Source organism: Geospiza fortis, unplaced genomic scaffold (assembly GCF_000277835.1).
Source record: "Geospiza fortis unplaced genomic scaffold, GeoFor_1.0 scaffold98, whole genome shotgun sequence".
In the NCBI taxonomy this organism is placed as follows: Eukaryota; Metazoa; Chordata; class Aves; order Passeriformes; family Thraupidae; genus Geospiza; species Geospiza fortis.
Genome location: NW_005054306.1, coordinates 12206115 through 12232855, shown reverse-complemented (window position 1 = coordinate 12232855; position 26741 = coordinate 12206115). Strand labels below are relative to the sequence as shown.

Here is a 26741-nt window from a genome sequence, read left to right as displayed (position 1 = left end):
CTGTCTCAGCAACTTTGGTTTAGTCATTACTAGCATAGTTCTCTTTAAATGGTTATTCACTTCTATTCAACTGGGCCATAACACATGTAAGTCCCATTTACATGAAGACTAAGGTTAGTTTGTCATCAGGGCTAAATTAACTGCAACTGAATTCCAAAAAAAAAATTTTAATTGCTTTGGCTCTATTGTAAAAGTTATTTTTAACCAAGAATTACTGTACTTTCAATGTTTTAAAAAATGAACCTTTAGTGAGTTGGTTGTCTTCCTGTTCTGCTGGTGCTGTATAATTCAAAAGCACAGGAGTTGAAAAGCTGTTGTTTCCAAACCCTCGTAGAGAGGAGTGTTCAGAGCAACTCTGGGTGATAATTTTATTTGTCTCATTTAGTGACCAAGTTCTGGATATTTTACTCCTGCCATTTCCATCTCAGCTATAATAACTTGCATTGAGTGGTGAAGATCTGCATTGCAGGGTCATTATCACATCCATTCTGCAAACCAACTACACAGATGGTTCATTTATGCAGTTTGCTTTACTGTACTCAGAATATGTGGATGGCAATTTGAAGTCAAAACAGAAGACTCCTGAGGAAGAGATGATGAATCCTTTTAGTGAGAATGTTTTGTGTAATAACTTGATTGGCAAAGACATTAAAACACTTTAAACAAAAGGTCAATAGCTCTGAACACATTGAAAGACTTACTGCTTCAGAAATATGGGTTTATGCCAGTATCACATGTACTGGAAAAACATGTGGATAATATCTCAGTTTCTTTTCCTTTATTCTTCAGACTCTGGCTTATTTGGTGTCCCACTGTCACTTTTACTGGAACAGGATCAGAAGAAGATTCCAGGAACCAAGATCCCACTGATTTTTCAGAAGGTAAATAGGCATGAAGAAGTTAACTTTTTACATACATGCAAAATGACAAAAACCATAATATTTTGTCCTGGATTTATTTGCTTCCTGTAGCAGTTTTCAGTATAATACTCTAATCCATCCAAGTTATTGTAACTTTTAATTGCAACTTTACTTACTAATTCAGTAAATGTGATATTTTGCATTGTATCAGACCTATTTTGAATTCAAGAAAAAAACTCACAAGGCAGATGCTTTTCGAGAAGACTTGTTACTTTAGTTCAGAGGGATATGCCTTTGCCCATATCGTGTCATGGTAATGGGGGAGATAATTGGAAAGAGGATGGAGACCCTTGATTTGTTGCCCATGCATAACACATCGCATTTCATGAGAAGAAAATAAACCACTGTGTATGGACCTGTCCTAACACTGACAGAAACTCAGTGCTCTATCATCACCATTTCGGTCTGTTTGTAGAGGTACTTGTTACTTATTGAGACACAGAAATCACAAAGTAGTTTTGCATCACCATTTGAAAACTACCACTGTGTCATTCATGCCAGAAATTACTTCCTCAGGATCATAAAAACACATTTCTGGAAAAGATACTATCTATAAACTGAGAAATCAAACAGTGATTGATCACTCTGCTATCCTAGCAACATCAAAAATTCTATATAAATATTAATATCTTGTAGATGTGATTTGTTTTGCAAGGTGCAGACGTCATTTGGAATACAGTTTTACTTCAAATGAGAATATGAAAATAAACAGTTTCCCATTTCTTCTGCTTGTTCTCAGCAGCGTGTACTTTCCAAGAACTGGGCATTTATATCATAAGAGAACAATTTTGTTCATTCTTTTAAAGGTATCTTGTTTATCACTGAAATGAAACAAAGCAAGCTAACAGGAAGGCTGCTTAATTAAAAATAAAAATACACCTAGTTTTTATTTCACTGAGAAATTTAAATTAAAAATAAAGACATAATTTTGTCAGGGTTTTGCAACTGGAAAATCTGGCAGTAATAGTGATTCATGTGTTGTCATCAGAAGTTTCTGCTGAGAGTAAGTCCAGTCTCTGGCCTGTTAATAAGGCCATGCAAGGCAGCCCTGATAGAGATGAAGAGGGGATTTCTCACAGGCAGGAGGTTGGTGGTGGCCAAGGGGAGTGAGTGTTCCTGAAGGAGTTGTGGCCACCAGTTGTGCCACTAGACCTTGCCTTCCCCAGAAGTGGTGCTGATGGCAGGTCACACACTGCCCACAGCGTCTTTGTGCCCAGCAGATGTGAGTGGCAGGCACTGATCTGGTGTAAGGCAGGTACAGGGTGAGCTGGATGGGGCCAGTTCGCACTGTTTTGTTTTTTTTTAAATCATGGAAAATGCACTAGAGTGACACTTTTAGTGCTGCTCTCTAAATTTGTGGGGTTTTCTGTCTTTTCTGTCCAGTCTTTTTTGTGGTATCTATCTCTTTCATAAATGCAGTGGTAGGTAAACTCCCTTTAATTTCTGTAACTGGAAAAAACTCTGTTGCATAGTTTTTCTTACTCAAGCACTGGTGCAGGAAGGCATGTAACAAAGGCACTGCCCTAGTTAAACATGGTGGGAACTATTTGTGCTAAAATTATGTCATCAGCTTTGACGTTTACAGATTTGTTTTAAATACTCTTAATTCCATCCTTCAGTGAATATTTCTAGACATATTATTTAGAGAAAAAATTATTATATGGGTTTTAAGTACTTTTATGGAATTTCTGCAAAGTTATCCATGTGAAGGGTTGCAAACTTTTGAGTCTATTAGGAGAATGTCAGAATTTGCAAATCAGAGGCTTCTTTAAAGCCTAGAAGTTCTTAGTTCTCCTCTTGTAAAGTCCTAGAGTATTCATGAGAGTGTTACCTTAATTATTTTGATTTCTTTTGATTTGGAGATATTTTAACCAGGATAGTTATTGGGATATAATTTTGAAGCCACAGTAAATTTTGAAAATAATTCTTCAGTCTTCAGAGGAGGCTTGAAGGAGGTAAAAACCATACAGGTTTCTTTTTTAATAAAATAAACAAACTCCTCTTTAACAGGACTCATAAAAAAGGATAAGAACCACACTGAAGTTTTCTTCAACAAGAACTGTAATCCATTTGCAAACTGTGTTTGAACTTCTGCTTGTTACAAATCTGTGTGCATAAATGCATATACACAGAGAGAGAAACAGAAGCATAAAGGCTTCAATATATCAGAACTGTCTGCAAGTAATTTTTAACTGGCATCTTTGCTCATGCCAATTTGGTTTCTGTTTGACAGCTGATTGCCCAGATAGAAGAGACAACTCTGGAAACAGAGGGACTTCTTAGAATACCAGGAGTTGCGACAAGAGTAAAGGTAAAACATTGCACAGGTTATTAATATCCCTCAGAATGTATGTGTGGTTGCTGAATTTATTTTGTCATACAAGTTGTATTTTAACATCCCATTGTTATTAAAGTCTTCAAAAACAGAAAGCAAAATCTCTTTACAAAGAAAACTGAATTATATTAGCCAGAGAAATTATGCTTTCACTCACTGTAGTTTTGGGGAAAAACTGGTGTTTAAGTTCGAAGGAGAGTCAAAGCTACATTTCAAATTCAGTTGTGCCAAAATCTCATTAATTCTTGGCATGAGCTTTCCAGCCTTTTGCTTTTTCCCTGAACCAGTTCAATCATCTGAACATTTCATACACGGTCTTTCTACCCCAGGAGGAAGCTTTTCCCTGGCATTGTGAGCCTTTCTTAATAGCTAGACTTAACCTGTGTTACAGGGCAAGGCAGGCAGCGTGCACTGAAGAACCTCTCACATTTATTTTTATGAACAGCAATATAAGTGCTCAGCTCGCCGAGTGCAATCTTGTTGGGCACGTCTGTGCACAGCGACACTTCCCAGGGCGAGTGCCAGTTACATCCAGCAGGCTCTTCCCAGTATTTGCCTTAATGCAGGGAGCTAAATACACACTGTGATCCATGCCAAGGCTCAATGTGTTAAAAAGACGGTCTGAACTGGCCTTAAACTCTAAACAGAAAGGACCATTTAAGTGGATTCAGCTGTCCAAAGACATTTGCCAGCCTCTGTTGTGTAGAACTTGGTCCAGCTGCTGGTTCATTAGAAACAACTAAAAGAAGGGAATATTGTGGAAGCTGGGTTTGTTTATTTACCAGTAACTAAGATACTAATTTTTTTTTCAATTTTCCTCCATTCTTTATTTTCCACTTAACATTGGTTCTACAAACTGGAGTGATTTCTTAGTGATTTTGTTTATTTGTTTGTTCTTTGATTTTATCACCATAATACAATTTCCCAGACAGTGGATCATTCACTATTCGGCTTCCATTTATTTTTAACCTCTCTATTTGCATGAACTACTTCTTTAAATTAAGCAATAGTTTTGTTAGCAAATATTTTAAGTTCTTTTACTTGTTCTAATAGGAAACTTTTTAAAAAGCAAGGAATTTATCATACCAAAGGACTGAAGGTTTCCCTTAATTTTCTTAAACAAAAAAAAAAGTATTTTCCTCATTGTATAGTTTTATGGAAAGAGGCAGAAAAATACTTTGCTATCATACTAAATAGATTTTAGGATTATTATTAAAGTGCATTGGATATACCCCATAGTCAAATACATTTACTTTAAAATGTAGGCATTGGAGCACTAGGACACATAGTTGAAATTTCTGTCTTTACCTCTCATAATAGAATTGTATCTATACATTTAATACTGCATTTACTGCAGTGATTTGGTCAGAATGTGGATGGAGAAGGTGATGAGTCTCTGAGGGAGAATTTTCATCTCTCTTTCTAAAGCTTGCTCTTTTTGATGATCAGGAAATCATACCCACTTGACTTTAGACATCTGAATTATGACTATTGCACATTTGAACCTCCAATACAGTCAGTGGAGACAGAAGATCTCTCTGGAGGACAGCTGAGAATATCCAACTTTTATACCAAACTAAGTGTCCACATTTTCTTTGTAAATAGGTCCATTTTCCATTTGGACAAAGTTAAATTTATTGAGAAGGGTATCTTAAAAATGTATCTAATATCCTCTGTTCAATGTGCCCTTCTTGTCCAGATAAATAATTATGGCCATATTTTTCCGCAGCACATATTTTACAAAACAAGCCAGTGTCTCTGTCCTCCTTTTCTGTCCAGAATAACTGAGCTAGAAGAAGGGAGGGGTCTGTGAGAGGTGCCTCAGGGCCTCTGGCCCTGTACTGAGGTTACTTTTCACTCTGCCAGACTAGAAATAAATGAAGTGAAATCAATGAAGTGGGTGTGAGATCAAGACTGATACTTAGCAATAGACTAAGAAGGACTTGGTCTTTACAGCATGTTCCCATTTGTGCATCTGTGAAAGGCCAGTAGTAGCACTGCCATGGCAGCAGGGCAGGGGTATGGTAATGTCTGCTGCCAACAGTATCCCATCCTTTCCCAGCCCCAGAGTTATGACCTTCCACTGAGACTTTCAGAGCTCTTTACTCTTCTGCACAGCCTCATGATTTGTGGGACAGGCCGCTTCCACACAGGGCATGTTTGATACCCTGTGCTAGGCAAAGTTGTGTGTGCCCAGCAACATGGAATTCCCTGTAAATGGCAAGACATTCAGCTATTCAGTTACACAAATCATACCCTGTGTTTTAAAAAGAGAACCAGCCTCACCTTAGTGTATATTTTGATAAGAAGCTGTGTGTCAACACTCATAATTGCCTTATTTGTTTATGAAAATGGCCATGTATGCACTATAGCAACACTGTTGGGTAGCAGTTTCAGAATTGCTCTGTGTATCAGACAGTCTTAATACTTGGTAGAGGGGAAGCCATGACCCTTATGTGCTTGAGTATGATACCTGTTTCTTATTATATATTTATTCCATATGGCCCTGGCTCAGGCCCATGGGATTTTTTCCCATATGATTTGACTGCTGCCTATTAATGTGTGTTTACTTGCAGTACTTCTGGTCCCACATTTATCTGTTTTGTAGCAAAAGACAAGCAGCAAGTGGAGTTAAGTGATATTTCAGATGTCCTTCCCCCCCTTTCAAAATGTGGAAAGTATTGCTGTGTGTATAACGTGTGACTTCCAGCAGCCAAATATTACTGGTGCTCTCTGTATCCATTGCATTTCAGGGTCTTTGCCAAGAACTGGAAGCAAAATTTTATGAAGGGACTTTCAACTGGGAAAATGTGAAGCAACATGATGCAGCAAGTCTTTTAAAACTCTTCATCCGTGAACTGCCTCAGCCACTCCTCACTGTAGAATATCTCAAAGCTTTCCAAGATGTGCAGAGTGAGTAGTGTCCTTTTTGTCTCTGCTGAAAGAATTGATACCCGTGCAGAGAAGTGCCTCTTTGCTGAGAAACAAATTGAATAACAACAATATGAGTTCTCCTGAGAAAAGATGGGCATAATTTTGCTACTGTGCAAATAACATCTTTCATGTAACAGCTATTTTAATAACATACACATGCAATGAAAGCACATTTTCAGTTCCTAATGTTTCTGACAGTAGTTAGGAGGTATACAAGGGTTACACAGAAAATGTATATGACAGTAGCAGTTTATAAATAGCGTTTGCTTCAAAAGAAAACCACAACAAAGATAAGCAGTTCTTCAGGAAATACAACAAATGATAATTTATACTGGTTAGGGTATTTTATCCATTTATAAGAGGAGAAGTTAGAGCAGAATAGTCAGAACTGCTGATAGTCTGTGGTCCCTTGAGATCAGCAAGTTCTTGTGAAAATGTCCTCTTTGCCAACTGGTTACAATACAGCAAACACACCAGATGTAACTGGAAGAGAGTGGGCTGGTGATAATGAATCCAGAGTGAGAACCCACAAACATTAACTCCCCAATCAACAAGGGACTGCAAGTTCTATTTCCCTTGCCTGCAGGCAGAGCAATGGCTCATTTCTAAGAGGGGCTTTCATAGAATCACACAATATTTTGGATTGGAAGGAATCCACAAAGATTATCAAGTTCAACTTTTTGAATGGTCCACATGGGGATCAAACCATCAACCTTGGCATTATTGGCGCCATGCTCCAACCAGCTGAGCTAAACTCAGCACCAGAGAATTCACATGGACAGGCAAACTGACAAATATTCTTAAAAATTCTTGACTTCTATGTCAAGTCTCCCAGGTCTGAGCTGCCTTTCAATGCTGTCAGTTTGGTTGGAGCAGGGTGTTGATGCTTTGGCCTGCTACACAGTGTTGTTGATTTTGCAGTACTGACTGTCAAGTTAAAACTGGCCAGAACACTTTCAGATGGTGCTGGCAGCAAAGAGCTCCACAAGGTTGTTCCATTTACTGGATAGTGATTGGAGCCAGGAGGGTTTCTGCTTGTTCTCCTGAGCTGTCTGAAGGCTTATGTGGTTTTACTTACCCAGAAGTGCTCAGGTGCCAGGATCCAAACCACTTTCTATATTGAACCAAAGGATTTGCTTCAAAACAGATGCAGCACTTCATGGACTCCCATTGTTTAAATAGTTTTCTTGTTGGTTACATGCAATAAGATTAGGTGGCAGAGAAAAAGGGCCATCTTTGTGACAGTAGTCAGTGTTTTTCATGTGACTAAGTAGTGTGGTTAGAATTAAACATTTAAAGAACAATTTGAACAATTTAATTTGCTAATTTAAATAATGTAAGCAACTAAATTCAGTTGTTACAGACAGAAACTCTTCATTTAAGTAATGAATTTTAATTGTTTTGCAATTTGTTTTTTTGCTTACTTTCCTAGGAAAATATTGATTCTCATTTTTTTTAACATTGTGACATATGGTGTTTTCAAGCTAAATTTAAGCCTCACTTTTGATGTGTGTCTTTCTAAAGCAGGTAGATAACATTGCTTTCACTACTTGATGTTTTAAATGATTATACAATTTGCCACTCATTTATTCAGAGCCTTAATTTTTGGTATGGTAGAAGGTAATCAGCAAGGTGGGGTTTTTTTATTTCATCAATGAACTTTTATTTTTGTTTGGTGGTGTCTCCTGAGTTGATTTGGATGAAATGTATTTGAAATAGCAATTCAGTTGGAATCCCAGCAGGATGCATGAGAACAGCCCTGTTGAATTTTGAAATCATGTGATAAAACTATGTTGTGCTGGTATCCCCTTCTTCACTTGTTTTATATATGGCCTGATTCACTAGGAGTCTACTGAGAAGACTTGCCAGAGCATGTCCTCTAAAGCATGACAGGAGGAAGTTTATCACAAGTGACAAATGTGGGACTTTCTGCATTGCCAGAATGTAGGAGCTCTTCTAGGAGCTGTAGGAGTGTAGGCGTGCATTCATTGTGCAGCTTGGGTGAATGATGCACCACTGACCAACTGGTAAAAGGCAGAAGCAACGTTGCTTTTCTTTAATTGCCTCTTTTGGTGCTGCACTGTCTGCTGTAGATACGTCTTAAGCTTGTCTGCTCTTGGTTTCATCCCTGGTGGTTTGCACTTGCAGCTGCTGTTGGTTATGTGGCTGGAGACCTGCCTTCCTCAGTGACACGTGGTGTTCATTCTGTGTGGGTGACTTGGGAGATCGTGCCACTGTGAAGAACCAGAGAAGCTGTGAAAGCAGAGTTGGATATACCCTTTGCTGTGTTGGGGCACAGGCTCAGGAAGGGAAGAACCGTTAGCTATCCCTTCTTGTAGCATTGCAAAATAAAGAAGGAATCACAAGGCATCTAGAAAACAGTGCCAAAAGACTGCTGAGTCACACCAACTGAATCTTAAAAGAACATTTGGAAATGAGTATCGGAAAACCAGGATCTGCCAGTCCTTTGTCATACTATGATAATTAGCCATGTGTATGCATTCAGCATTTTGCAAGAAGTTTCAACTTAGAAATCATGCTTTTTGAAGAGTATAAATAACCATTTAAAAATACTGAGCTCTGTGTTCTTTATTGGCAGATCTCCCAACGAAGAAACAGCAGCTGCAAGCTTTGAATCTTTTGGTTATCCTTCTACCTGAAGCAAACAGAGACACCCTGAAGGTTAGAATTATTAATAGTATTTTCCTGCATAAATGTTTTGACTATTTCTGTGAATCCACTGTAATGAATGCCGTTGTCTTTTGAACATTCTTTTTTTTTCAGTTCAAAGTTAATGCTGAAATTACTGACTCTTTTTATTCCCCCATATTTCACGTGACTTTGGGAAAAAAAAAAACCAAACAACTTAGGGCCCTAACTCCTCCCAAATGACTTTAAAGAATGTGACTTGACATTTTTCCAGGATTGCAATAGTATTCTCCCAGTGAGCAACCTTTTCTCTTAGAAGTTTTGCTCCCTTTTTTTTTGCATCAGTTATTATTTTCAGTGCTAAAAATAAATAGTGTTAGAGTACAATGAATGTGAGTTTCCTTTTATGAAGTGGGTTTAGCTCTTCATTTTTATTTCTCAGTTTTCTCTGTGCGGTTTTTTCTACTCTCAATAAACAAGAAATTTACACTTCCTGTTGCTATTTGTAGCATGTTACATGGATTCTTCCAATTTGTGCTTGTCCTTTTGTAGCAAAGCTATTAATGCATTTTTCAGAGTATGCTTACCATTAAAGCTGTTACAATCAAGAATGAATGCAGGATTTGTGTAGGATGCAGAACATCATCTATTACAGGCAAAAAATCATCCTACCAGGTCTTACTGTTCAAACAAGACTTTCTTTGTGAGTTTATTTACTGTGTGGAGGCAGTCAAGAAGGCTCCTAAGTTGAGCTACAAATATCTGGAACCGAATTAATTGAAAATTGCCAGTTTCTAACTGGCTACCTGTCATTCACAATGCAGTGCTTTACTTGTGAATTGCTTACCTTACAGAATTAGCCACTCCATGTTTCCATAACCATGACAGCTGGCACTATTGTGTTCACTTTCAATTTAACAAACGCCAACAGTAATGTCTTCACAAGCATCTGTGGGATGCTGCTTATACACCTACATGACAAAGGTTTTGAAAAAAATCTTACTCTGCAGGGCCTTAAAGTCACATGAATGCTTTTGAAAATGATAGCCGCAAAAACAACAAGAATGTTTTACTTAATTACTTGAAGGAAACAAAACTTGCATGACTGTTCTGTGAATAAATATATTCACACTTCTATTATTGATTGCTTTTAATGTGGGTTTCTTAGGAATTAAGAGCTTTTTCAGAAAAATATGCAACATCATGTTTCACTCATATGTTCATTTTAAGCTCTGCACGTTTCACTTTTCACATGCAGAGTTGAGCTGAAAGTTCTGCTCTTATTTCAGGTACTGCTTGAATTCCTCCAAAGGGTAATTGATCACCGAGACAAAAATAAGATGACGTTGAAGAATGTTGCGATGGTGATGGCCCCAAACCTTTTCACGTTTCATGGGTTTGCCTCAAAGACTATTGAACAAAGCGAGTTTGTCATGGCAGCTGGAACAGCAAATGTCATGCGCTTTATGATTCAGTACCAAAAACTTCTCTGGACAGTAAGTGTGGTTTTTAGGGGTGGGGGAGGAGAATGATAAATTTCACAACAGGGTATCTGAATAGAGAAGTCATGTGAAGTTACATCCACGATTTAGAAAAGGATCAGACTGATCCATCTGGGTTCTTGCTCATGGGCAACTCTTATGTGAGCAAAACAAAAATATTACATCTAATGTTAAGCTCTGGTGGTCAGTTTTAATATTGTATGTACTACAGGTGAACTCAAAAATAAGTCCTTGGGGAGTATGTATATTTGGTTTATCAGTATATATTGCTGTGGGCAGTTCTTTTTGGCTAAGAGATATTAGCAGGAAACACAGTATTTGAACGCATTGTCCTTTTGGGCCAAACTTAATATTTTATAAAACATGAAAACATGTTTTGATAAAGCATGAAGTTTTGTCATGGTCTTAAGCAAAGCTCTAGCTTGGACAAACTGGACAAGTTGGAGGTGTATTGTCCATCAGCAACTCGAAACAATTTTGACATTTGCTGCATATGAGGAAAAGTAAGTAGTACCATTTTACACATCAAATGAATGTTTTTGGCTGACAAAAGTAAAAATGCTCTATGATTCCACCTCTCTTCCCCTGAGAAGTTACTGAATGAAATATTTTATCACAAATGGAGTGGTTTTAAAACTGTTTCATAGTTTTGTATTATTTGAATCTATAGTTATTACTGGAAAGAAACACTGGTTTTGAATTCTACCTGATAATCTGGCCACTTACAAAATTTTGGTAAGAAAATTATGTAGTTATTCACGCTTACTCTGTATTTATCTAGATTCCGAAGTTTATTGTTAACCAAGTGAGAAAACAAAACACTGAAAGCCAGAAGAAAGAGAAAAAGGACAAAGCTATGAAGAAACTTCTGAAAAAGATGGCATATGACCGGGAAAAGCATGAGAAACAGGAGAAGACTCCTAATGACGTAAGGAAACCTACATCTGAAATGCTTTATTAAAAGGATCGTAATTTTTAGTGAAAAAGTGGATAAAGCAGAGGAGATATATACATTTTTTAATTGAGAATAATTCCAATAGCTAGCAAGTCAGTGTAGATCTCACAGTTTGTGAGTTACTGGCACAACACGTTTAGAGGATTGTACTGGTTCTTTGTTTTCACAGATTTTTCAGAATATTTCTGTTCTGAAAAAGGATAGGCACTGAACTCTTTGTCCCAGTCTTTAGCTAGAACATGCACAACCTGCCCAACCCAAGAAACCCCAAAGGATGAAACAAACGTGAAAAACTGATGAACTGCTTCTTATGCAGCTATTGTCCAAGTGGCTACTGTCAGCCTACCCCAGTGTATATAACCCACAGTTCAGTATCTCTCCTTTAGATAATTGGCTTCTGCCATACCCATCAGTGATGTCAAGGCATAAATTTCAGCATAACACTCTTCACACGCTCTTTAAAATACAAAAATCTTGTGGCAATTGTAGTGTTAATTTTTCCTGTAGTTCAGAAAGATTTTAGTTGAGCTGTTCCCACTGACATCAAAACTTTAAAAATACATCTCGTGCATGTTGAAATTGTTGATAATTTTTATAATTAAAATTTTTTGAAACTTTTTAGCCTATACAATATACTACCTTAATTACAAAGCATTTGAAGTACGTTATCCCAAAGTTAGTTTAAATACATGAACAGGTAATACCAAATACGTGTATTCTGATACCATAATGAAAACGTATCAGATTTGAGTTGTGTGAGAATCTCTCATTTGGGTGGTATGAAAGTACCCCCTTGTGGGTTGAAGTCACAGTGAAGATTCTGGTGAGGTAGAGTCATCTTGTGGTCGCTGGTAGAAATGCAGTCTACTCTGAGCAGTCAGGTTTTCTTACCAAGTGTGTGTGTGTATGTCAGGCTGTTACCAAAAAAAGGGTTGTCATATTCTTAAAAAGGCATTTTTAAGCTTTTAAGCCAAAGCAAATAGAATGTGGCAAATGAATATGCTATATGTCCAGAATCGGCTGGAGACTTATATTTCAGTGTTCCTACGTCATTTTTTATGCAGTACTTGGCACATATCTTAATATCCAAAATTAATTAATTCCCTAGGCATCACTTTGCATTACTTTCATATCTGTCTATATGCAGGAATCTTTACACAGAGTGACTTATATATGATTTTAAAATAAAGCTAATTAAACACTGGAATTTGTTTTTCTTGGTCTAATAAGAAAAGAATTCTTTGAATTGAATTCAGTTGAGTTGATATGATTCGCTTAATGCTGCCATCCTGTGTTCAACATGAAAATAACAGCAAATACAGTGAAAAAAGTAAATGCTGTTTCAAGTTCAGATATTAGATTTTTTTTATAATTTAGTGCAAAGATATGTCTTTTTAATCCACTGGGGAGTTAGGGCTGAGGTCTTTTAGAGTAAATTATGCCTTTCGAATCCACTGGGAGATAGAACTGAAGCCTCGTGTAATATTCTTATTCAAATGTAAATGTAAAGTTACTATTCAATGATTTTCTTTAAGCCCTAGAATTCTGTGGAGATTTTTGTCAAAATTAAATGATACAATTTTTTACAAATCCTTCATGCTTATTGCAAGCATTCAGTAATTTTGGGTGCTTGAGAACATGTTAGTTTTAAAATAATATTAAAAAATTGATAAGGCTTCATTGTGAATGACAATTTATACATCTTTCAAGTAAAAAAATGTCTCATTCTTTCAGGAAAATTTATTGGTTTGGGTTTTCCTTCTCCCTAGTTTTCAATTCATACTGCTTTAATTTACAAATGAGGTAAATTTCCTGTGCAGTTCTTGAACTATATTTAACTATCAAGTGGCAAGTGAGGCACCCAGACATGTGATGAATTTCCCACTCCAGTGAAACCAGTTTGGAACTTTCACAGAATTACTAGGTTGGAAGAGACCTTAAAGATCATCGAGTCCAGCCCTAACACCTCAACTAAACCATGGCACTGAGTGCCACATCTAATCTTTTTTTAAACATAATACGTAATTACCTTGTGTGCTGCTGAATAAAAGCTGAGGAAAAATTTCTATTTTCTAACACTTGCTGTGGCACCCTACACGATTAAAAATACGATTAAACATAGATGGACAGAACCTGAGTCATCTCCATATTCTCCAGAAATAACTCTGTATCTGCGTTCTTATTAGCAGCTCATTTGGATAAAATTTCATCTTAGCTCTGATGAGGCCTCTCTGTCAATCACATTTCCCCTTTTGAGAGAGAGGTTAAAAAGCATTTACTGCAAACTCCAGGTGAGATCTCTGTACAGTGTTGAGAGGGTTAATATAAGAGGGCTTGTGAGGGTTAATTGCTTTTTGGAATACCTATGCATACCTATGGCCCCAAGTCAGTGTTGGGGATTAAGTCTTTGTGTTGATGTTGGGCTGAATAATGCTCCAGACAGACAAAGAAAGATGCCCTCAGGACTGGGAATTTACCTACTGCCTTTAGCCGCATTTCTACCATCTGCCATTGTATTCCTCTGTAAGGTGCAGTTGTTCCAAAAAGGGGAGCTATCATGTGAGCAGCCCAGCACAGTGCACTGGGCTGAGCTACTGCAGGTTGTAAAACCCATTGTGTCCCATGGCCCTTCTCTTCGCATGATCTGTTTGAGTTTACACAGAGTAACCTTTCTGACTCCTGCTGAATATGTCACTCATTGCAGTGCTAGATTATTTACTAAAAAAAATTGCTACCTGCTAAATAATTTCTCTGTGTATGGTTTTCCTAGTTTTTTGTCCCAAACTAGGTGCAATATTTTGCAGCCCAAAGAGAACAACTGCTTTGCATTTCTTTCAGCCTTTGTCTTCCATGTAGCAAGATCCTTTTGAAAATCAATTTTGTTCTTCATAGTGTTCATGCCCCATACCTGCTTGGCATACTTTGCACCTTGAATAAGTATGCATCATATTCCTTCATTTGTGAAAATATTGCATAGTCACATTTCTCTCTGCAACTAGAGTGAAAAATATTTTAGTGGGTCAGGAAACATGGATTTGAAGAAACAGGAAGAAACCTACCCCAGATCCTACAGCCATGCAGCTGCTCTTCTCTGTGTTATATAGATTCTAAGCCCCTCTGAAAAGGAAGGGTTTGAAGAAGATTAGTACCTCACAGGTGACTGCTCTGCCTGCTGCAGACTAAATGTTATAGGCCAATGTATTTTCCATCAAGTAAGGAAGGTTGTGCTGTCTTCAATTTCTTTAATAATTCAAGTACCTAATTCAGCCAGGGATTGCAGTGTTTTAAATCTGACCTGAGAGGACCTGTGAGGCAGGGGAGGGAACTTGCAAACTGAGTCACCCACTTGCAAATTGGTCACCCACTCTTCTGTATGTTGTCAATCCTCTCATAGGTTCACAGCTTAATATGTTGTGATATGGAGCCAGCCCCTCACTTGGGTATTTTGGACTGTGCTGTGCAGAGAATAGGTCCTGTCAAACAGCTCTTAGACGTTTTAGACCACATATTCTTTCCCACCACACTGCACAGTGTATGGGCTAGGGCATGCTCACGTTCTGTTCTCTGTAATTTGGCAGCATGAATATATTGTGCAGCTGAGCATGATTTCTCCTGGAAATGCAGGTGGTGAAAGTGACAAAATGCATTAATTAGCTGAGCTAATAATGATTCTCTGTGAATAAACAAAGTAATTATTCTGTTTGATCTGTGACCATAATGTTAGAGCTCTGTGGACATTTCTTGTTCTTTTTCTCATATACTCAAAGTAGACTGCTTTTTAAATAATTTATCATGTGCCTGCTGTGTAGGAAAAAAAAGTTATCCAGCTGAAAGTTGGAGACACTCCACTAAAATCAACTGAGACAAAATGATCAAGATCAAGAACTGTATACAAAAATTAAACCTAGTTTAAATTTACCAATTTGAATTTGATGGAAGACCAGATAGGTCTATAAACAATCATTTCATCCTTAAAATTTTTTTTTTTGCCAGAATCCCAAAAGTTTGGAAAGAGGCAAAAAAAATTTTAGCAGGATTTACTACCTAGCAGATGGCTATAGACACTGTTTCCGTAGGTGGAGGCCTTAAAGAACAGATGTGACAAATTTAGAGTTAATCTAGGGGAAATCTCATAGAGATCTCTTGCAATCTTACGAGCCTTTGATTCCACATTTACTACGTAGCAAATTCTCAATATGATGATTCTTACTGCTTTAGACAGAAATAGTTATGATGTCTAGAATTTTTAAATCAATAAATACAAGACTGGACGCAAAATGATTGTTTGGTTAAAATTGCTTACCATAACTCAATGGTAAGCCTTCAACTTTCTCAGGAAGCTGTTCTTCTGATTCTGCTCACATTTGTACTTGTTCTGTACTCATTTAACTCTGATGGTTTCAGAGAAGCTATTCTAGATTCACAGGTGCCCAGATTTATTCATTGATTATGGAAGAAAAAATGTTCAGCCTTGCAATTGGGTAAATGGAGGGGTGTGGGGTGGTAAAGGAGACAATGAACTGTCATAATCAACCTTGAGTACAGGGACTCTTAGTTTATTTTCCTATCAAAATTAGTAGGTTTGGGTAAATGATAATGTAATAGGAATGGAAATATTTGCAGGAACAGAAATTAGGACCTTATTCACAGATACATTGTCTTTTGTAACTTCAAATGTCATGTACCTCCAAGTGGAACAGAAAAGCTGTCCTTTGTCCTCCTTCTCTGTAGCTAATATGATGAATATTCATCATCAAGGACTTGTGGGTTGAAATTAAATACAAATCCATTATATAGTCAGACTGTTATATAGGGCAGGTTGCCTACCTGAACATATTCTGGGCAATAAGAAATAGGGAGAAAAACCTGCGGTAGTGAATATCTGTTTTTCAGAAATGAAATTTACAAAAAGGGAAGAAGAATACTTTAAAGTAGACTGATCCATGAGTACTTTGTGGTTTTGGTTTTTTTTGGGCAGGAAGTTCAGATTGAATGGAACTGGAGAGGTTTCTTCCAGAAGTTTTGGCAGAGGATTGGTGTGAGGGCACTGCCTGGTTTTTATGCCTGCAGCAAGGATTTTCTATATCAGTGTCACATGCTTCTTATCATACCAAAGTGTGTTCTTAATACAGCATAATTGTTATTGGTATTCTTAACATCTTTGAAAAATAATTAAACACTAATGTTCCTTTGTTCTGAAGTTCTCCCTGTTGTTAAAAAGAGCTTTGAAGGTTGGATGTAATTTACTGAACTGCAGTGTAGTTATTGTATGTTTGTAGAGAAGTGTAGTAGATAGTGAAGTGCAGAGCACTGTACTTACTTACTTATTCCATACTGTATTTTGAGAAGCTCATCAAAGCCAGCTCTAGCAGCTTTGTTCCACCACTCTTATTGCTTTGCAGACTGATGTTCCTCAGGGAGTGATACGGGTGCAAGCGCCTCATCTTTCCAAAGTTTCCATGGCAATACAGCTGACAGAAGAACTGAAAGCCGGTGATATAGTAGCCAGGTTTCTCAACCAGAAAAGGTATAAACATGTCTTTGTTTTGTTAGCATGTCGGGAGAAGTGTCTCTTCATTTATTATATCAAGAAAAAAGTTTTAAAATACTCAAAGACGGGGTCAGTTCATGAACTGTTTGGCTGAATTTAGCCATCAAAATACACGCTTGAGGAATTAATGCTTTTAAATGCTATTAAAGCTCGGGAAGCCTTTAGGAATACACGAGTGCTGTTAGTAAAAAATTAATTGCTATTTAATCTGATGGGTCAGGAATAGTTTTGTAATTTTGTGGGGACAAGTCAGAAGGGAACTCCAAGAAAACAGAGGAATGAGGAAAAAAGAAAGAAATTTTTAAAAATAATGCATTTATTATGTAAATATATAATACATTTATATATAAAAATCTATTTAAAATACAAGCATCATAAAGGCACCCCAAGACATGCATTTCTATATAACAGTATAATAGGTACTGGAGTATAATGATGTGGAAACGTCATGTACATTAAATGATTTAAACCAAAAGCTACATTTTAGTCATTCAAATCCATTTAAAAAGGGAGAAATTTTAATGAATCTTTTGAAAAAAAATAAAATTAATGCATATTTTCATCATATCTAGCTATTCATCTAAAGCAAAAATATAGCACACTAGTTGAGATTAAGAAACTGCTTTTTCCTAAATGCTGTTTTTAGAGTTTTACACCATTGTCAGAAAGTTATTTTCTGGGTGGTCTTTAGCATATATTATTACAATTAAGCAGTGAGAATAATAGAATCCCTTTGTAATACAGGGATTTTATTTTTCCACTGTCTGTTTTTTACTTCTTTTAGTTGCAGTACAATTAAATCCAGCAAGAATGTGGTTTTTCCCACCCAACCATAAGGCTTTTTCTGAAATATGGCATATTTGAGGGAAATACTTATTTTTGCAGCAGCAGTAAAAGAAAAATCAGAGGGTAAATATCAAGCTACTTGCTAATAACAATGAAATTCTTTCCTAACACCTGCAGTTTCTTCATATTTGTCTTATTTTACCTTTTCTAGTGTATTGCTCACTTGCAGGACTGTTCATTTGCACTAGCATGCAAATATTCTTGTTCACTGATTGTGTCAGTGAGGATTTGTGATGGATGCAGTGCTGATTTTAATTAGCATAACCTCTCCCAGAAATGTCTAGGTGGCTGATCCACAAGCACCTTTGTAATATCATCATTCATTGTGTTCTGTTCCCCACAGTGGAAATGTCCAAACACTCAAGAAAGAAGAGGTCTTTCTTTATGAAATAGGAGGAAATATTGGTAAGAATGGCTTCTGAACAACTTATTTTGCTAGAATAGGATTCCTTGGCACATTGTCCATGGGCTTCACTGTGGTTGCATTTTTATTCATGTCCCTTTTTCTCCCTGACACTAAGGCAGACAGTTAACCTTGTGGAGAAGGCAGCAGAGATGTTGGTGTGATCATTATATTAGTAGTATCTTACCATCTGTCCCTGAAGAAGTTGGCAGCTGTAACAGATGTTCCTGATATGTAGGTACAGTGAATAAGCACAGAAAGGCTGGATACAAAGGTGCTTGAAGTTCATCTTATTCATCTCTTTGTGTTGAGGCATAATAAGTGAACTTACATTCCTTCATGTTCTGCATTTGAGTGTCACTTTGGGAGGAGTGTTCTTTGTGGGGGAAGAAAATGCTCAGCCAGAAAGATGACCATGTGATAAAATTTTCCAACAGCTAGTCTTTCCTGCTCTGCTTATTCCAGATCCTTTTGATTAAAGTAAATAGCAGATAAGCAAAGTTAATGCCAAGGACAATTCTGAGCACAGTCCTAAAGTTTTCTTCCACAAATGCAAGAGTATTTTTGCATTGGAAATCAGTTTCTAATTAGAGTATTTTTCATATGTTCTGGAAAACAAAAGGAGAACTAGAAAGCAGTAGTAGATTGGACTTACATTTACTTTTTTCCTTAACTGTGACCTGTTAAACTTATTTGGCATTATAAAATTACATACAGTACTTCTTTCCTTTGCAAGTTTCAATTCTGTATGTAAATTGCTGCTTGTGGTATTTTTCTTTTATTCTAATCACCATTATAAATAATGTTTTTTGCATGTTTGTCTAAACCAAAAGACTTAATTTAAAATATCACTTACTTATGTTTCCTGCAACAGGTATGTTTTAGTGTTTTTACAAAGTCTGATAAATAAGTTGCCAAGATAGTTGGATGGAAGATGAATGTATTATATGTTCTCTTGCAAATCCAGTATCTTCATACATTTCCTATGCCCTTTAAAGCAGGTTGAAATCCCAGATGTAAGACTTTTTTAAAGGAGAGGAGTATCTTTTTTATTCTACAGAGATGTAATCATTGCAGGAAAAAAGGTTTTGTAGCAGAATTCCAATGAAACTGGAACAACTGTTACTGTTACTTTAAATTTGGGACAGAAATTGTATTTCTCTTAGAGAAAGTGAAGATTTGTTTTGTTTTGTTGTGACATAGGTTAGAAAGCTTAGATGTTTTTTTTTATCTGAATGGTTTACTTCCAGAGGATTTCAGCTTTAATCAGTCCTTGCTAGTCCTTATTAATACTCACAGTTGAACTAAGAGAAACTCCGTGCCTTTAACCTGCCATACAGGTTTAAGTAAACCTGCTGTCCTGACCTTTGCCATCTGTCTTTCTTCCCAGTGTGCCTGACTCATGTAGAGGGAGCCCAAAACAAGACTTGAGGGGCTAGTGACACTCTCATGCCCTTACACTTGTGCTTAAAATTGTAACAAGCACAACACTGTGATCTTGTCCTCTAGCAGATGCAGCTGCTGAAGTCTGCACACATTTCTTTAGTAGTCAGTACAGTGTAGGATTTCAGGGCACTGAATGGTACTTCTGCCACTGATTTGTGCCTGGAACTGGCTGGATAGGGACATAGCAAAGTGCTGTCCCCATGCTCTCACTGCCTGAACATGCTGCACTGTGCAGAGGAGAAGACCTAATTCAGCAACATGGGCAGTACTGGTCACAGAGGTTCGGATTAAAATCCTAGAGAGAGCAGATGGAGCCTGTGCCTTGGTTAAGCAGGGAGGCCAAAGAGCTGGCAGACAAACTCAGCTGTACGATTCTACCTATGTTTGCCTCCTGTCTCAGGAGTGCAAGTACTGGAAATGTCTGTCTGGCATGAGCCATCCACCCCAAATAATTGCATAGCAGAGTGGAAGAGGAGCTGTGATGTAGAGCTGCAAATGCATGAGATAATGCTTTGCCTGTAGGGGAATGGGAAGAATGAGCAGATCTTGATGGATCAGCATATGCTATTTTCATCATTGCTACTAGACATAAATTAATTGCCTGTAGTGCACCAAGAACAGTGTACTACTTTCCTCTCCTAGGACAGCAACTATTACAAGTGCTATACAGAACAGCTGATTTAAGAGGAGGAGGATAGGGAGTAACACTTTCTTAGCAAGCAAAAACCTTGCACAAACTTAGCATTTAAAAAGGGGAAAATAACCTGAAATTTTAATGTGCTTCCATGCAAATGTGAATGTAGTTTTTGGATATAATCATGAGAGGGTCAGGACATTGCTCCATTTTTACTTGCAGAGGGGAGTTCCCATCTGCATGGTCTGTGTGAGGAATCTGACCTAGAACATGTCACAGAGGTAGAGCAGCCCTTTCTCTCCTTCGTTCTTCCTCTTGTCCCCTTCCTCCTCAAGGCAGATAGGAAGGGTGGGAGCACATCCAACTTTTATGTGCATTGTTCTTTGTTAAACACCACAGAGAGACTTTGAAAATGTCATGGAGTAAAACAGTAACAGGAACTTTGGAAGTTTGTTTCATTTCTCTGTTGGTACTGATGTCACCACACGGCTTTTCTGTTTCTAGGAGAACGCTGCCTTGATGATGATACCTACATGAAGGACCTATACCAGCTCAACCCAAATGCTGAGTGGGTTATAAAACCTAAGCAGTGCTAAGATCACAGCTAATGGCGAAACCTCCAACCTGTGGACTTACCTTGTATGGCTGAATGTTTCAAAGGGAGAGTGTATCCTCTCAACATTCAACCATTGTGCATGTTAATAGAACTGTATCCAGTTTAAAAAAAAAGGCAATAGTGACCCAACAGTTATAACAAGTAAACTTTCAGTTTTACTTGCAGCAAAGTTTTGGAGATAGCACAATTTTCCCACTCATGTTTGAAACGAGCATAAGTACCTTATATATTTTATATATAAGTACCTTAAATATTTTAATGGCACTAAGCTACCTCCCATCTGGTAGGTCTTGTTTAAGAATTTATTTTTCAAGCAGGTGTTTAAACTCTTTGTATTAGAGACCTACAAACTGTTTGTGTAGCATTTTGTGTTCATATAGGTCTTTTCAGTGCTAATACAATAGAGAACCAAATCCTGATCAGCACTTCTGAATGGTACAGTATTAAAAATACCTGACCGAGTCATATGAATTTCCCAAATAAGTGTGAATTTCACTGGAAAAAACTGCAATGCAATGTATTTTGTCTTTGGAAGTCCTAATTTAAAGTTTGATGAAAACTATTTAAAAACAACTGTGAAGATGCTTTCTATGCAGCTTTTTTGCTAGATCTTTTAAGTAATTTTATTTTTACTCCAGTTGATTGTACTCTTGAGATTATTACAAAACAAAAGAAAGAAAAAAAACAAAGAAAGGACCACGTGACAAGGTGAGTCTTTTTAAAGCTCACTACATTGTCCTTTCTGGCATATTGTCATGCACTATAAAAACCTTTTAGGTATTTCAGCAGTGATTGCAGCCATGTTACATACACTGATTTCAGGTTTTTTGGACCTCTGATAGATTGAGTTTTGTGAACTGCCAAAACTTTTAAGTTACTAGCATAATAAAAATTTTCAGGAAAAAATAAAATAACTGTGGAAGGAAACTGTAGTCCTAATTTCATAGGTAGCAAACCACTAAACCTTTCACTCAAAACTAGTGTAAGGGTCTGCTGTGGGTATTACTTACCATTGGCTTTATATCTGGTTTATCCTGGACGAGGTTAGAAATCAAGGTCTGATTGCCCTGATGCTGATAGGTGCTGTCTAAACCACTTCAAAAATTAGTGCTCCAACAGAGAGCTATTGCAAATCCATCCCTTTTCAGGAAGGGACTGAAAGCTCCCCATGGAATTCACTGATAATGAATTGTAGATTGAAGAGGCTCGTTGCAACACAAAGAGCTGTGGCCTGGAGCCCCAGAGCCCCAGTTCCACAGCGACACTTTGGGCTCACTAGCTTGTGTACCACGTCACAATTTATTTGTAAACTAGCTCAGCTGTGCTCAAGTGCTTACACCTGCGTGCTGAATACCTGAAGTAACTACTGTGAAATTGTATCCTTGGAATGAAATACTTTCTCTCACACAGAGATTTATATTGACCTCATAGGGAGTATTCTACTTGCAATCAAGGACTGAATTACATTTTTTTACGTGATCAAAGCTGATTAAAGGAATAAAGGACCTTTCTACTGAGCTTTGGACGTGGGCCCTGTGTTGACAGAGTAACCACTGGAACTCTCCCTTTTATGTACAAGCAGTGAAATAGAGCTCTGAAAGGTCATAGAAAAATTAGACATCTGCTGATTAGTTATGCACAGCATATGAACAATTGTGGGGCCATGTATATTTATTGTTTCATAAAGTCTGTCTTCATATGAAGAGGAAGCACTGCACTGGTTGGTTCTGAAAAGCAGGATGAGTAAAAGAGGAAATTGTTCTAATGTACTACTTGATGCTCCATCTAGCTGGGTATTCTCATGTGGTATAGCACTGTGCCACTATGGGCAAATCCTCTTAAGACAAATTACTTTTGTCTGTAGAGCAAAATCCCTGTTCTTCAAATGGAAGGAATAGAGTAGCAAAGCAGTACAATGCTTAGGTAAACATTTATGAACCTAGTGTAATAAATATAAAGGTGTTTTTTTGACATTTAATAAGAAAGTGATGTGTGTTTTCATAATACATTATAGTTCTGTAGAAGATTACTTATTACTGGAACTCTAGGCGTTTTTTTAATCAGGAGCAAAGTGCAGATGATAGGAACAGCTGTTCTACGAGTTTCAGTATAAAATTGCAACCAACCTGTGGTTATGATCTCTTAAATAACTTTGCTTTTGGTTTAGTGCCATTATTTTTTTTAATTTAAAAAAGTTCTTTTGTAATTAAATGGTTTTTTTCTGACATTTTCTGACTTTCAAGTTCTTATATTTGTGCATAAAACATACCCCAATGACACTAAGCAATAATTATTTTGTGATTTCACACTTTACATCTTTGTAGAGAGCTAGTGGTATTGTGAATGACAAGAGACATTGATAAGTTAAAGTCCTGCAAAACTAACGCCTGCTGGAAAAAGAAATAACAGGCTAGAAGTGTAGAGCTTTGCTGCAATTGCAATACACCTTTGCTAAATCTGTAATATAACAATTACTGGATACATGCAAAGGAATGGGAGACTTCTCAGCCCTCATTGAAAGTACCGGCTCTTAATTCTTCATAATTAAGTAATTAAATTAGGGCACATGTGGGAAGTCCAAAACGCATTCAGGTAAGCTGATAAGAATCTCTTATAATTAAAAACACAATGCTGCATTAGTTGCTTATTTGGGGTGATTCAGTAGGCCACCATTGTTTGACTGGTGACTTGGGAAACACATCTGCAGGAGTTTTTTCACCTGTTGACAGATTAATGCTGTGTGCAACCCTGTACAGGCACAGCTGCTAGGACTGGGGAGAGGAGGGAGTGGGGAAGCAGGTGATGGTCCTCTTACCACTGCCTGGATATTGTGGAGTATGTAAGGATGTTTTTGTGCTCAAAAACCCTCTGGTGAAGGAAGGGGAAGGAGGGGAAAGGTCCCCAGTGCTTGTATGAGGTGTAGACACCTTTCTCACACTGCCTGTTCTTCAAAGACCTCAGAGTTTGCACTCATTTTCCAAAACCTTGTGTTCTTCCCCACCTTGTGCACAGTGCATGGACTGTCCCTGGATATCTGTGGGTGCCAGGAGGAAAGGTGTCATTCCAAACAAGTGTCCCCTGTGTGAGCAGCAGCGAGACAGGTTTATCTCACGTTGCAAGTCAACAAGCAGCATCTCTGAGCATTCCACTGAGGTTTCAAGAAAACAGTAGGAAGGAGGAAGATGAATGGATCTGGATGTCTTGGAAATATTGGCTGAATTTCTGTCCGTGGCATGACTGAGATGACTTCAAGGATAAGGAGATGCACTTTTTGGCTGTGAGCACCAACAAAGAAGGGAATGTTTGAGAAAGGCCTGCTTGAAACTTTTCCCAGTCCATTATTTGTCAGACATTCTTAAAAGCAATGCAACTCTCCAATATAACACACTATCTTCCTAAGTATTGAGTTAAATTGCAGCAACAAGCTAACTTGGTGAAAGAATCACATTTAAATGCATCTTCTCTGCTGTGCTTCTATCTATAAGAGGTTGCAGCCACTCAAAAAGTATAAAATGTGTATGTGCTAATCTTACAGCAATATTTATAATAATTTTTTTTATGTAGAACAATGCTTTAAAAATATTTATACCACTGTTTGTGTACCACTGTGGTCTGTTGCACACAGACCACATCTGAAGTAGGTAAGTACCTATTATCCCCATTTAACAGATAGGAAAAGTGTTCATAAATGGCTGGCTTCTGGCTAGAAGGGATGAAATTAATCTGATTTGTAGAAGCCAAATAATGATCCTCCAACAATTGCCTTAAAATCTGCTCTATTGCCAGTAACAGCGGTATAGCAATCACAAGTATGGCTTCAGGGGATTCTTTTAATAAATACAATGCTGTAATTTTTAGCCTGGGTTCCAAAGGAAATTTATCTGGGGTAATCTTGCTACCTTGTGTGTGTCTTCCCCTAATTACTTTTCAGTCTGTTGGCAGACTTTAGTAATTTTTGGCAAATGCAGTGGGAGGAAAGGCATGTGTCAAGAAAATAATTAAGCTTCTATGAGCTTCATAAAACTAGGTAGTAGGAGTCCTTTGTTCAATGGGGAGATGACAGCATAAGTTTCAGTTTTATTTAGGCACCAGAACAGAAGTGTGAGAGAAATCATACACATGCTCTGGCCATGGAGGAAGGCTGAGCTTGGAGCTCTCTCGGCCAGCCACCAGGATTTGGCATCAGGCCTTTGGAGGCCTGAGAAAGCACTTGCTTTTGTTGCTGCATGCTTTCTGAATCTTCTTTGTTGACTTGATGTGGGTGATTCTTGCTGAAGCTGCAGTTGTTCTCCTGGGCTGGCTTTTGGGGTCCAGCCTCTCTGGTTAGTACAACTCATGCCCATACCCTCCCTATGGACTGAGCACCTTTCCAGCCTGAGCTGTACCCACAGCTGAAGGCATTGATGCAGGTGAGGAGGTGGGTAGAAATATTTCCCTCTCTGCTTGTAGGGCTGTTGGGAATTACCTTCACCCTGGGGAATAATCGGATCTAAAACTAGGCAGTATCAAAGGACAGCCTTCACTGGCAGGTTTTTAAACCATCATGGGAATACAACTTGTCATTCATGACTCACAGGAAGTGGTGGTGGTACAAAAGATACTATTACTCCTTGTTAGTCCATTCTGGGATGACTGAAAGGATCCTTCCTTCCCCCTTTGGCACTGTAAAACCAGTAACTAATGTTCATTTGCATTGAGAGCTGCAGTCACTGTATTTCACCTATGGAATGAGCTTTGCCCTCTGTGTTACCCTTGTGCCTCTGTAATGCGGTTACTCCTGAGAACAAATTGTCTTGTTTCCCGTGAGCAGTCTGCTCACATGCTGTGTCGCTAGATCAGGTCCTGCAGGGCAGCCACTTCTGTGCTCCTTTCCCATGGGATTCCCTGTGCTTTCCGAGCGGTGACACCGCCACCTGGTTATCCACACGCGAGGATGTGCCTTTGCCGTCCGCTGTCATTCCCCGCCTGCCGGGGACAAGCGGAGGGTCATTCCTACGGCACTCGCTTCTCTATTCCCTGTGCTGGGGCCGCTGTCGGGGACAGAAATCCCGGAGGGCTGTCCCGGGCGGCTCCCGCCGGGCTTTGTCCGTGTTTCACTGCCGGGCGGGGCGGCGGCAGGTGGCGGTGCGGGGCCGCGCTCCGCTCCGCTCTGCGGCGGGGCCACAGCGGGAGCGCCGCTTTCATGTCTGCTCCAGAGCAGAAACGGGAGAAAGAGACCGTATCCATGCTCTGGCCGGCCGGGGACGAAGGCTGTGCTTGGAGCTCGCAGCCAGCCGGCGGGATTTTGGTGTCAGGGTGTTTGGAGAAGTGGTCACCTTGTGTGCCTGTCTGCTTTCATGCCATCCATCCTGGCAGCTGCACCATGCCATGTATTTAGTTTAATGCATTTTTCTTGTGCATTAAAAATGAGAAAGTGCATGAGAAAATGCTGGTGATGCAGCACATAACTCATGTGTCTGAGATGGTGCATCAGGCACGGACAGCTTCGATGTCCAGTTCTCTGGACACAGTGAAACTGAGAGTAGACAAAGCTTTGCCCAGCAGAAAATCACAGGCTTGAGTGTTTTACTGGATATCCCTTGCCGATTGTCAAGATGCAGATGTACAACACACTGCAAGTTATCCAGAATAAATGCAGGAACACATAATTTCTTGGAAATATCTGAGATGCCAAACCCTGAGCAGTGTTGGATTAGCAACTAGAAACTGGTTTTTTGCTTATTCACTTTTCCCCCTAGTCTCAGATGTATATTTTTGTTAAAATCTTGCCACCTTCTGATTTTTGGCTTAGTTAAAATTTATACTGTGTATTACCTGATTTAGTTGTCTTGATTACATTCTAATATGTTCCCACATTTTGCTCTGTTAGTTGTAAGGCAAATGAGCTTCTGGGTCCTTGTTCTGGATGCTCCTCCTCTGCTACAGTCTGCCAAAAGCTGTCTTTGTTCAT

The 26741-nt window shown here is 38.3% G+C and overlaps 1 protein-coding gene across 1 annotated transcript in view; it reads left to right on the top strand.

Moving 5' to 3' along the window:
• The window catches only part of ARHGAP18 (Rho GTPase activating protein 18), a 38932-nt gene extending 15914 nt beyond the window's left edge, over positions 1-23018 (top strand). The window contains exons 6-14 of the mRNA XM_031066729.1: positions 790-881; positions 3154-3231; positions 6009-6168; positions 8789-8871; positions 10128-10334; positions 11122-11268; positions 16698-16822; positions 18036-18097; positions 20680-23018. Of these exons, the coding sequence (XP_030922589.1) occupies positions 790-881; positions 3154-3231; positions 6009-6168; positions 8789-8871; positions 10128-10334; positions 11122-11268; positions 16698-16822; positions 18036-18097; positions 20680-20771 (1046 nt within the window). The 3' untranslated portion in view covers positions 20772-23018. The remainder of the gene's footprint in view (positions 1-789; positions 882-3153; positions 3232-6008; positions 6169-8788; positions 8872-10127; positions 10335-11121; positions 11269-16697; positions 16823-18035; positions 18098-20679) is intronic.
• The last annotated feature ends 3723 nt before the right edge of the window (positions 23019-26741 follow it).